Source organism: Lepisma saccharinum, chromosome 10, assembly GCF_977018435.1.
Source record: "Lepisma saccharinum chromosome 10, izLepSacc3.1, whole genome shotgun sequence".
NCBI classification, from domain to species: domain Eukaryota; kingdom Metazoa; phylum Arthropoda; class Insecta; order Zygentoma; family Lepismatidae; genus Lepisma; species Lepisma saccharinum.
In genome coordinates this window covers 87,130,003-87,143,622 of record NC_139238.1, presented here as the reverse complement: position 1 = coordinate 87,143,622, position 13,620 = coordinate 87,130,003, and the positions used below count along the sequence as shown (strand labels likewise).

General features: G+C 37.7%; 1 protein-coding gene across 1 annotated transcript in view; it reads left to right on the top strand.

The window, feature by feature from the left end:
- The first annotated feature begins 2,738 nt into the window (after positions 1-2,738).
- LOC145994172 (uncharacterized) overlaps positions 2,739-13,620 on the top strand; it is a 30,466-nt gene continuing 19,584 nt past the window's right edge. The window contains exons 1-3 of the mRNA XM_083130269.1: positions 2,739-2,781; positions 5,620-5,749; positions 7,481-7,619. Coding sequence (XP_082986395.1) covers positions 2,739-2,781; positions 5,620-5,749; positions 7,481-7,619 — 312 coding nt within the window. The remainder of the gene's footprint in view (positions 2,782-5,619; positions 5,750-7,480; positions 7,620-13,620) is intronic.

The following is a 13,620-nucleotide window of genomic DNA, read 5'->3' as shown; positions in this document are numbered from 1 at the left end:
GTAAGATTAGGAACAGTATCAAACACAATAAAAACGTAGGATTAGGAACAGCATCAAACAGAACAAAAACGCAAAATTAGGAACAGCATCAAACACAACAAAAACCTAGGATTAGGAACAGCATCAAACATTACAAAAACGTAAAATTAGGAACAGCATCAAATCTAAAAATGTTTAACCCGCGTGTATTCTATTACTTGTATACCATACCTATCCTCATCGTATTCGCTAGTATTACAAAAATAAGTCGTTTTCACCAACACCACTTTCGCTAACGACACGTGAAATATGCACTTTTACTTCTTCACATATTTTTTTCAGGATGTTTCTTTACGACACCATCGCACTTGCTACTCTACACGGTTATAGGAATTACAGAGATTTGGACACACGTTTGTTGTATTTTGATGACGTAAACAGGCTGAACGTTAACTTATCCATGAAACCTGACACGGAAATCTGTGCGGCACTGTTGCACTATGCTGACATTAAAAAGTGTCGCAGCTTAACACACAAAAAAATACATACCTATTCTTATTATTTGAAGTCAGTTTCTATCATTTTTAAATGGAATTAAATAATTTATAATTGTTCATCTTATTGTTCTAATTGTGACAATACTTGCAGTTTATTGTTGTGTATGGATTTTAGTATTCGGAATGCAGCTTGAGAAAAGGGGGAGCGAGACTAGCAAACAAATGACTGTGCACTTTAGTTCTTGAGTTTGCTAGAAGCGTTCTTATCTTGGTTAAGCTGTAACAGTTGTTTCTCATATATTTAGACGTTTAACTCTGGAAATTGGAACACTGTTCTCACACTATTTGTTGATAAGTTCACATATTGATTTTACACTCACAATACGCCATTTGGACAACGAAATACCAACGGTGTCTGTTTATGTCATGTCCGAATGTGTCTTACTATAGTAACTTTTCTGTAATGTTATACAGAGGCTGAAAATGTATTATATTGTTATTATAATTTATGTGTGATTTGTTAATTTCACCATGTACTAACTGAGATTAACAATAAATATGATGCTGTGTAACTTATACTTGTTCTATTATTCAGTGTTCAAATTGACGGAGGGAGGGAACCTCCCTACCCTTGGATTCTATTTCCCTGACACTCCATCCCTCTGCATCTAAATTCGTCCCAAACCATACCAACCCATCCATGTCCTAAAACACACGGTGTTTCAAAATTTTTGATCCAATCTTATAATTTCTATAGATGTCACTGGCCATGAATGAAAACATATTTAATATGTAGCAGACCAAGTACTCCATCCTTGATGCATGTTACACCCCCGTTCGCCATCTTTATTTTCGACATTACGATAGCTCTGGTTGAATGCATGAGATGGACACGTACCTGATACACTAAAGTCCGGAACCCGTATGGAGACCATCATTTTAGTAGCACAGCCGAATTCTGCGCCATGTTCTGGCACATTTCGCGTTGCAACTGTCATTACTTGAATAATACGTTTGCTGGGCAAGATGTTCTGAAGATTATACAGCTCACTTAGCCAAAGTCCAAGAAGTCAAAACCTCATCTCTGGGAGTTCATCAATGACAGGGTCAGAAATAACCGAATCCACGACTTTTGCGACACCGTCGTATGCGACACTAGCATTTCTGCCGTCATATGCGACACTGTATGGAAAATATATTCCATGTCAGTTGCGACACCGTCATCTGCGACACAAAGTGTAAATAGCTTCCCGTCACACTTTATCCAGGCTTAGGACTGGCAGCATCATGGAAGCTTGTGTGTTTTTGGAAACCTTCGTTAGTTTTCCTTCACACTGGCATCATGAAAGCTGGGTGTTTAAAAGCTTGATGTATTTATCCTTTGTCAATGACGGAATTTTTACATCCCCTGTCAGTATAGGAGCAGACTGCAATTCCTTGTCAATGCGTCGTTTCTCTTGTAGTTGAACCAACATCTTACTATTTTCATTCTAATTTCTGAACGTATGCAATTCTCCTCAAAAGATTCAAGGCCTTCCTCTCACATAAGTAGTCGTTGTACACAGAATCTAATCTTAAAGTCTTCACTAATTGGTACACGTTAGGACTTGACTCTTCCATCAATACATTAAATACATGGTTCCATCCCTCGACTGCCTTGTTAGTCCTGTACAGCTGTTGGGAGCAGTTCCACATAAAAATGTCAAAATCAGAATTGTTCATCCACTGTTCAACGAAATAATCCAAAACTTTTCTCAATATGTCGTGGTTTGGCGCATCTTCCATCACACACAGCCATCCATCATCGACGTCCGCCACAGGGAGGTAAGCCAGAGCTGAACACATTCTTATACACAGCCGCACGTCTGGATCTGTTTTGCAATCGTTTGTCAGTCCCAACTCCTGCACCTATCGCCACAAACATTGGTTAAAGTGATAATTACAACCACTGACCTGAGCCTCAGGAAATATTTTCTTCAGAGACGCTATTGCTGCTGCACGTACGCAAATGTCGCTAATTCTGGTAAACAAATTAGAAATAGTAGGGGAAAATTCAAGCAGTGTCTCTTATGACGGGAAAAAAACAGCTTTTGCCTTAATGTCGCAAATGACGGTGTCGGAAATGTCGGAACTCCGAAATAACCGGTATCGCACAACTGAAGAGTTACGAGAGCTGTGGAAGATTCCTTCACGCACGTGACCCGGATTATCTCCTAAAAACATCTGCCAGAACATGACACAGAATTCGGCTGTGCTACGAAAATGACGGTATCCATAGCAATGCTTTGGATTCTTAAACCATCAGGTATGTGTACATATCAAGCATTCAGCCATAACCATCATAGTATCGAAAATAAAGGGGGTACGCTCCCTATGTGTCCACTTTGTATATTACGTCGAGTCTCTCCCCTCTAGATGTCGGGCTAAATAGAACAAAGACAAGGGAGTAGTAGTTTTATTATTGTTGTAGAAACTTTAAATATTTACTTAAGTAGTTTGGATAGTATTTTTGTTACTCGCTGCAGCCCTTGCTCAATTTAAATGTAGATACTTTGTCATTTTTCTATTATTAAAGTGGTCTAAATCTGAAGTAATGGGTAATCTTGTTAGGACACATAAAATTTGAACTTGAAATATTTTGGGAGATGATGACATCGAACAGTCACTGCTTCTTTTTTAGGTAAAGAGCTTTAAGGTGTTGTAAACTGTTTCACAATATTCTTGGATATAAGTGTTACAGCCTTATTGAGGTGTATACTGTCTTCCTATTCTAAATCCATTCAGGGTTTATTGTCAAATAAACATTACACTAAAAATTAGCCCTTATATTTTGCTATTTATAAACCTGACTTAAAACTTGCATTACTATTGGTTTCCACTCTCTTCATTTTTACACTAATAACTCTGCTTGGTTATTTGACCGGCTTTGGTTTGTAACTCCTTGTGTTACCTTAAAAATGAATTTAATGTTCAACTAACACAGAACGTCAAGCAATAGGATAGCTGTTTCTTAAACACCATCAGTGGCGGCGATTAGGTGGGGCAGTTGCCCCCACTTTTTGCCACTTTTGCTTCCGCACCATGTTAAACGTTATGTACGTTACGAACTCAATTGACGCCACTGACGGCCATTATACAAAAACTATCATTAATATAATATTTATGATTAGTTTTTAAAAATATATTTATGGTGCACATAACAGTAATTTATAATAATTAACTATCTCTATTAATCTTAAGATATTAAAATATTAACAACAAAACGTTCGTGTCCAGTTTTTGTAAATTAACGATATAATATTTTACATTTTACAGTAACTTATAAAGTACAATATACGTATTTTCTTACCACTCCTCTCTTGGGACGCCATCCCAAAAATATATAAAAAAAACAAAAGATGGAAAATATAGGATTGACTACAAAAGATAAAATACATCCCACCACCAATGATTTATAAAGGTCCATGAATGGTAAATACATTCAATTTCTGACCAGGAAAGAAAATCAGGAAATGTAAATCGGTTCTGAACCATTAAGAACCTTTTCAATTCGCTCCAGGAAACTTTTTTTCCGGGTCAATCTATATACGGTCCATGTTCGTTACTGAAATGAAACACTAGCCATCTTGGGTCGAATTTTAATTGTGTGAGAAAAATGAATCTGGTTCTGTTACGGAACCCATCAGGATTTTTTAGTTCCAGGACCTTTAATAAACCAGACATCATCACCCTCTTTCAAAATTTCTGGGCACGCCACTTTGGATGTGTGCATTTCTTTCGACGGTATGCGATGTTCGTTGTGCTAAGCCTCAGAAAAATATGGTACTAATATGAAACAGGAACGTGTGATGTAACAGACAAGTGTTGCAGCCTCATTAATGTTCGGGAATTTGAGTTTCACTTTTTTGTCTCGAGGACCCGGAAAAGGCATAGAATCAACATTTCAGACAAATCGTAAGGAACTGTCCAGTTCAAGGCCTTACTTGTGGCACGCAACAAGAGCATAACTGTGCACAAATAAAACTTTCAAAAGCATTGAGCAATTAATTTATTCTTATTATTCTTAGAATAATGAGTTATGGCCTTTCGATACTTTCGAAGATAATACTTTCTATGTAACAAGGAGATAATGTAAAAATAATAAAGGCTAACAATTACCACTTATCTACAGTTTAGTTACGAAAAATGTTCATAATCTTTGCCTATCGCTGTCAAGTTCATTATCTTATCTCTATTGAGCAATTCAATTGTCATTTTAAAATTTAACAAATAATAGCTATCTCAGTTATAGACTAAGTAGTCAGCTGAACAATTGGATTGTTTGGAAACTAAGCCAAGTAAGTAATTCTTAGGTATTTATACATGATCCTACTTCAATATTTAGTATTAATCTTGTTTCGATTTTCGTACTGATTATTTTTACCTACTTGAGTTGTTGAGTTAGTCTTAAGTCCACTTTATGCACAGTAAGGCTAATTAGGACTGGACCTACAGTTTAAAGTGGGATCCGAACCACTATGTGCCTCCACCGGGTATCGAACCCAAGACCCCTTGATTACAAGGCGACGACGCTACCACTGCGCTATCAGGGGGCTATCTTCTACCTAGTTGAATTTTGTTGCCATACACTGAAGAAATAATAAGTATATACCGTTTCGTATGTACTTATTACATATTCAGTACATAGAAACTACCAGTATCATTGACATTGATAATGCATGTAGCCATACCTCCATATCCCCTCCAAATTAAGTGGCTTCAAAGTACAGGGGCGAGTTCTTGTCTTCCATGACTTCACCTTTATTTATTGTCTTTACTATATACTGCATAATATTTTATAGTCTCTGACTGTTCACTGAGTGATTCCTTTTCTTGTATCAGCGGGGAATGAACGTGAATAACCTTGTATTATCACAATCTATTTCCAGACAGAGATACAAGACTAGAAACGCTAAGTTGCTGACCAAGGCAGTTCATTATGATATAAGAAATTTTATATCTTAATAAACTGCCTTGGTCAGCAACTTAGTGCTTTTAATATTAAAACATGGCTTAATTATATTACAAGATTAGAAATAAAAATATTCAAATTTTCTTGAAAATTCTGGGTATTAAATGTAATTTCTATTTTTCTCATCCACAGTGTCCTCCCTCGAAAAGAAGATGTTTGACGTCACGATCGTTGTTGCAGCTCTGCTAGTATCCTTTGCGCATGCCATACGTTCAAATGATGGTATGATAAAATACCGATTCAGAGAGAGCACAGATTTCAAGTAAGTGTTTGCATCCGCAATTTGTTATGTACGTGCTGAGAAGATATACATAGTTTTACTTCCAAGAATTAATCTCTACACACTAATTATATTGTCCACATATTTGTTAACTAAGGCGCTGGTTTGGCTTCAGGATGGGCTAGGACAGAAATGTTCACTCGAAGTAATAGCTCACTAAGTAGGAAGAAAAGGAAAACTTTGGTTAAGAATGTAAAATGATAAGAAAAAAATCAGTTCCAAACTAGTGGAACGTGTGTATCGCTGTTATAAAAATGACAGCCAACGTTTAATCCACAGTAATTTATGCTACTTTATGAAAACTGTTTGTAAAAAGAGACTAATAAAGGAAGATTAATCTAATTAATCACTTGAGTAAAGGTGTACAAACTATTTTAGAGAAAAAATGTCAATTTTCCAGGGGTAATACAGACAAATGTTATGCAAAAAAAAAAAAATGAAATCACAGTAAATAGGTTTCTGAATATTCTCTCCATATATGTATTACAGGATATTTAAAATGACACGGCCTTATAACAAAAATTCACAATTAATTTTACTTTCATCCCAAAGGCAAAACAACTACAACTGTCGAAAGAACATAGTTCAAAAAATTTTAACAATGTTTTTTGTTACACTTTTCTATTTATCTGACGCCACCAGGAAAACGCAACAATGGCGAACCATAAGTTGTTTGTTGAACAAAAGAGAGTATCTTAATCTGGTATATATTAGACCAAATCAGTAATCACAGTCCAACGAAAGCTCCTACAAGAGTACCAATGTACGTGGGCACCAGATCCAAAATCAATTAGGCGATATGGGAACCGGTCATCCTAATCAATGTGTGCCAACAATAGTCAGAACACCTCGTGTTGCAGAAGTGCATGAAGCTGTCGTCAACAGTCTATGAAAAGTGTGCAAGTGGTGACACCGAAATGGCAAACTCCCTTCCACCCTGGACTGCACTTTGCAGACTATAGAGACTGGGGTTTGACTCACGGCCAGTAAAATCCTCAGTGGAGCTCGTGCTGTGTCGTCCATACTTGTGTGTGATTGCCCTTTCATCCATTTCATCTCATCATCATTCATCCTCATCTTCGTTTTAAGTGAAACTGACAGAAAACCGAACAAATCATTAAATCATTCAAACAGCAGCCCCCGAAATAAACTATATGAGAACTATTAGGTGAGACTCACATGTCCATGACAATAGTGTGGCGTACTTTGCAACAAGAAACACATATTTTCCTATAAAATTCAGGTGCGTCAGGCATTGGCAAACAATGCAAAATAAATACGGTTATGCTCTTCTTAAACGAATCTTCAAACTGGATCGAAAAGCAACCCAATGTGCTGTTCAACCGTTGGTATTGACAAAGCTTATTTTCAATGGACACTTTGTAAGGAAAGAAATCCTTAAACAAGCACAAAGTCCATTAAGCGAACTGAGACTGAAGATTGAACGATATGCTACAACTTTCGCCTGTGAAACTCTGAATCGAGGTCAAGGCAACATGTTCAATTGAACATGGAAGTGTTGATCAGAAATGGCGGATACTTGGAATATATTGTGTAAACAAGAATTTTCTTCTATCGCCAACTGTAGTTGTAATTAATTATACATTTTTGTCATAGGGATGTCCAATTTGAAATATCTTGTATTTCTTTTAAACGTGAATAAGTGTAAGCATAAACAATTACGTATGTAACAATTGTATTTTCAAATTTCAGGATTTCCCAGCTTGACAAAACGGGCGACGATATATACAATCATTATTTTGATTATTTTCTGGATATTCTGGGAGCAAAACTTAAAGAAAATGGAGATTCAGTAAATATGCGCGACAATATAGGTCATTACACAGATCCAGTAAGTATCCTAAGCACTCATGAGACATGAATGAAGCTCAGAGTTTTTCTTATTAACGCTTACTAGTTTGACATTTGTGCGCAAGCGGTTGAAGTGTGAAAACTAAATTTATATATTTTCAAAAACTAAAGAAGACATTCGTAAACATTTGTGAACGTATTACATTCTTGTAAGATTCCTTTGGAAGAAAATATGCGAATTCGTTTTGAATTGACATGGTTTCATATAACAGAAATTTAATTTCGTGCTTGAAAACAGAATGTTTGTAATTCTTTGAGATAACCTTCCATTGCGGCAGTAATTCTCAATCTTGGTAAAACCACGGTCCGGTAAATTCATCTTGTAAAGTAAATGCCCCAATAGCGACAACTGTACTCAGAGATAAATTTCTATTTTTTTTTTTTAAAAAAAATAAGACTTTATACATTAATTAATATGGGCACTTCGTCACCTCCATTGCTTCCCCAGGAGTCTTGCCTCAGAGGCGTTCAAAAGATAGAAGGAACCAAATCTCATCGTCTCGTTAATAGATGTATTATACGTAAAGAAAGCTGGTTGGAAATAAAAAAGGTAAAATGTTCCCCTGTGCATAGCACCACGCCATGAAGGCGTATAGGGGGTGTGTGGGTAACGCCTCACACTTTCTTGATCCGGTCGTGAGTGGGGGTGATGTGATCAGCATCACGCCCCTGACCGCCTTTACCCCCCAGGGTTTCCCCCAGGTACCCATGTTATTCGACGCTGGGTGGGCGCCGGGGCCGCTTCCACCGTTAGAAAATAGGTTGGAAATAGGTTGTCCAATTAGAATGCGAGTTATTTATATAATACTTAACTATTCGCTGAATGATTCCATATGAAGGCTCTACGACTCCTATCGCGTTGGGGTAGAAGGCAAGAGCAAATTTTAAATTTACGCCTAGTTTTTTCATTCAGCTCTTCGATCATCTTTAATGTAAATGCCCAACCTTAATCGACTAAATTTCTTTCGGTACCACAAATCTCAAAATTGTCTTCTCATAAACAAAATTTGCTACTGTTGAAGTTACTCTGTCACCAGTGGACGTGTAAAAGTCAACACACGAGAGTAGATACTTCTGCCGAAGCGTTCCGCTCACTGGATATGGTCCACTAAAATCAATGTTTATCCTCTGGGAGGAACAATATCCAGGAAAAGTTTGGAAAACTCGAGGAGGGAGACCTGTAGGTCCTTTATTTCATTGACATGAGCGACATTACTTACACCTATTTCTAAGAAAGTTCTTCATGTGGGGATAACAAATACGATTCAAGACCGGTAGTAAATTTTGGTAAAGCCCAAATGACCACCACCTATTGGATGACTATAAAGGTTTTCAAGTACCAGTTTTCTTAGCGACTTGGGGATACATAGTAATTTCATAACGCCGAATGCCATTTTTTGGGTATTGTACAAAATCCCATCAAGCTGTAATGGTCGAATTGACCATTACTGGTTTTGGTATATTGTATTAATAAATTGCTGATCAGCTACAAGTTGTAGGGTTAAGTAATATGTTTCCATGAGTGTACATTTATGTCATTACTGTATGTAAGTATGTGCTGATTTGATTATGCTTTACTGGATATTAGATTCCCCTGTTTTTATCTTCCCGGTTGGGGGAGCTAGCTGTCTTACCAAAGACCGTGGAATTTTTCCAACGCTACGGGGTCCACGTCCACGGACGTTTACCCCGACTATAAAAAAGGCCAGTGGGCTTTAGCAAAAAACAGTGTTTCTCCATCTTTTCGAAAACGAGGAACGTCTCCTCGAGTTCATCCACTTTTGGTGGCTAGACTGATATAAGAAAGTAGCATTTGGTGTAAGCCAACCCCTGTTTGCTGTCCCCAAGTCCCCTTTTAGAGAAGCTTTGAATATTTGGATATTTCCGTATTGAATAATTGATGCCCAAAAGAAAGAGTTAAGGCGTAAGGAAACGCATTTGTAATGAACGGAATATCATTTAAACTGAGGGTAGGCTCGCAGAGATAGTTATGCTAACTCTGCGCAAAAAAAAAAAAAAAAAAAAAAACTGCAGGTCGTGTAAGCCATAGGTGCGCAATTATGTTGATTTAGAGATTTGTTAATTTGGTCTATGCAAGAAACACATGGAAACGCTATGTAAATATGTATATAGATAACTACGTATAATAAACCAACATAATCCTACTAGAAATGTTATGATTCCAAGAATTACGGAACTGTCCATTTTAAACCAGTTGTTTATTCAGTTGCTGTACATGTGTAAGGAACCAGGGACTAAAAAATATAAATTGTTATGTGAAATGCCCCTTTCTTAACTCCGACACAAATATATATTATATGCTTGGCACCCAGGGTGAGGTGAAAGGGGATATTTGAAGGCATAAAGCAGGAAGTAATCCAGAGGGCCGAATTAAAACAAGGGACTGGGGGGCCGAACTTTCACAAAGCGTACAAAAATAAGCTTCCTTCTCGTGCTGAGATTTGGCGGAAAACAAATAATCGTCCGTCTAGTGTTGCCTGACGTCAACAAATTCATCCTCTAACAGGAACATCCTTGGATCCAGTAGTTCATCATTTGCATTTTCGTGAGGAATAGTTGAATCCGAGGACAACACATCAGTGATGTTCTTGTGCGTTCTACTCGTACAGTGACCTAAGGAGAAATTATACTCTTCTAATGTTACAGACCACCTTACTAATTCAGATGTTAAATTCTTGGCTGTTTTAAGTTGTTATGGCTCTATTATCCGTGTAGAGGCCAAAATGCCTCTCTACTAAGTACTAGCAGAAACTCCTTAATGTATACAGAACAGCGGTCAATTCCAACTCCATAACGCTGATGATCTCTTCCTCCCATTTCAATGTTCTACTGCAATATCCAACTGGCATGAAATCGCCATTCGCGTAAGGGTGCATCATAACTCCAGCAATGCCAAGGGTACTTGCGTCGGCGTACACTCGAAGTTATTTCTCTGGATCATATACCTGTAGCACAGGTGCATTCATAATTGCTATCTTGAGATTCTCAAAAGATTTTGAAATTCCATTGTTTTCAGATTTTGTTCTTTCTTTTATTTAAATTTATTTCCTTTACATAAAAGCTGTCTTAGGGGTTGAGTACTTTCCGCATACTTTGCAATGTACTTGCGTTCGTAAGAGTATAGGCCTAAGAAACTCTTTATTTGCTTAGTGATTTTTGGAAGCTTATAATCCTGAACGATCGCTAATTTGGCACCAAAACGACAAACACAGTGCCCTAACGTCAAAATTTATTAGGCGCTCTAGAACAAATCGTCGACGTAGTAAGAAAGATTTTGATTATCTAGTCCTGCAAACGCTAGCTTAATGATACTATTCATAGCTGCAGGAGAAGTTACGTGTCGCTGTGGTAAAACATTATACTCATATGAGCAGATGCCAGGAATAGAATGTGCTGTGTATGGCTTACTGTCCTCAGCGGAATTTGAAAAAAAAGCTTTAAATCAGCTACTGAGTAATACTTTCTACCGCCCATAGTGTGCAATATATCATTTATATTATTCATAGAAGAAGCGTCGAACACGCCTAACGAGTTCAGAGCCCGGCTATCAAGCACAATTCTCCAACTCTGTTCTTTTTTTCCTAATCAGGATTATGGGAGAATTGTAGGGCCTCTTACACTCGCATATAATTAATAAAGTTTGAGGTTTGTGTCTCAACATCTGGCTTAAGATGAACGGTGGTCAGAAATTGAGGTCTGTGGAAAGGCGTATCTTCAGATAGCTTAATTTGATGTTCGTAATTTGTTGCTCTACTTAAATACTTTGCCGACCAAACGATAACATGCCTGAATCTATATAGCAGGTATATGAGCTGACTTTTTTCTCGTTAGGATCTAGTTCTGGATTGATGGTAAATTGTGACATATCAACTTTCTCTTCACTTCTTTGAACATTTCCTTTGCAACATTAAACTCTACACTTGCTTTTCTTGTTATTTTCTAAAATTTCATAAGTTTTACCTGAACCTATTTTTGTATACTGGGAATAGCAATTCGGTATTTAAATGGATTCGAGATCCATACCAAGTCCGTTTCTGTATTGACTGGAGTTCTGGATACTAACAGACTGGTTTGCTGCTGGAATTAGCTATCTGGTTCTAACAAATTGTAAGATATTAAATTAACTTGTAACGGTACACATACATTCGTCATAGATTTTATTTAACCTTACGTTTCTTGCTGAAACAAATACTGCACTTGCTGAACACTGCACAGGATGTCCGGCTTAGATCTTTAACATTACAAAAGAGCATAATTTTGCAGAAAACACAATTTCATTTCCAAAATTTGCATTTTGGTAGAAAACTCGCATTTTTGTCCCAGCACCAGCAGTTCACACAACCTCACACAACATCGATATGAGCCCCTTCCTGTGGCACGGCAGATCTCAAACCGATATTCTAATTCCATCCAGGTATTCACTAGCATTTGAGGGGTCACATTGTTAATCGCCTGACGATTTCTGTTACGCAGATCTTCCAAGTTCTCGACCGGCATACTGTAGACTTGGTCCTTGATGAACTTCCAAAAGATAAAGTCTAGGGGGAAAGATCCAGCGAGCGCAGAGGTCAAGCAAATGGTTTAGATCCCCTTCCTATCCATCTTTTAGGAAAATCCTCATCGAGAAGTTCTCGTACAATGATAGCAAAATGTGCCGGGGCTCCGTTTTGTTGGAAAATTGTTTCTGGAAGCATTTGAGGCACAGGGTAATGCTAAAGCATGTCTAAATAATTCGTTCCTCTCACTGTTTCTTCAGCAAAGAAGAACGGGACTATTATCTATCATTCATTAACCCACACCACACATTAACTTTTGGCGAGTCTCTCATAATTTCACAAAACCCATGAGGATTGTCACTTCCCCAAAACGGCAAATATGCTTGCTAACTTTGCCACACGTGTGGAATGCAACTTCTCCAGAAAAGCATTGTTGTTGTCAATTTCTGTTAACATTTTGCCCGAAAATGTCTGTCTTAGGTTTATCATCAGGATAAATTCGTTGGATGGAACGTGCACAACGTGCACAACGTCATGGATAGTAGACTGAGGAATGTTGAGTACAAACCTTGCACATGTTATTGATTTTTTTGGACTTCTTGTGGATGCAGTGCGAATCACTTCAATGTTTTCCTCTGATACCTTCCGCTTCGCGGACTTCCCGCGCACCGACACAACACTTCCAGTTTCTCTTAGTTGATTATCCCACTTAACAATACTCACATAGGAAGGAGCATCGTCGATACGTTGAAGATTGAATTCACGCCGAAAAGCACGTTAAACACGCTTCACAGATTTGTTTTTTGCTAGTAAAGAACGCAGTACACTTTCTGCTAAACCGTCCACTACGCCATCTTGGAATTTATGCGTTACACGCGCATGCGCGTCACGTCAAATCGAAGTACTGGCGATTCTCGCAAATACACACAGTTACCAGTCCCATACAAATAATAAGTTTCATTTGAAATTGAATATAACTAAAGTTATAATGTTTTGTAATGTTAAAGGTCTATGCCGGACACCCTGTATAAGAATTGCTAATCTAATGGAAACATCAAAGGTTTATTTGGATTGTTCTTCAATCTTGTTTCTGGAAGGCGCTGCAAATCTATGAATTACTAGTCGGCTTTTTTTGTAGTCTGATTGTGCTCGCTGAGACTTCAAGAAATCGTTTCCCAGCAGGGTCTCATGGCAAAAACGTAGAATGACTCCATAGGGAGCTTTTACTCCTAGCTATTGTCAGATTAAAATTTTCTGTCGCTCAGAATAGCGCTCGTCTGTGTGGTTTGGAAAACCGTAGAACGATCAATTTACCTCAGTTCCAACTATTATTACTTGAAAGTTGCGTCTGTGAATTATCCGTGTGCTGATTACTAGTGAAATTCTGAACATATCGTGGAGCATAATTTGGTTGACTACGATTAAAATGTCCAGAGCGTGAGGCACCCCCTTCCCACACACGAA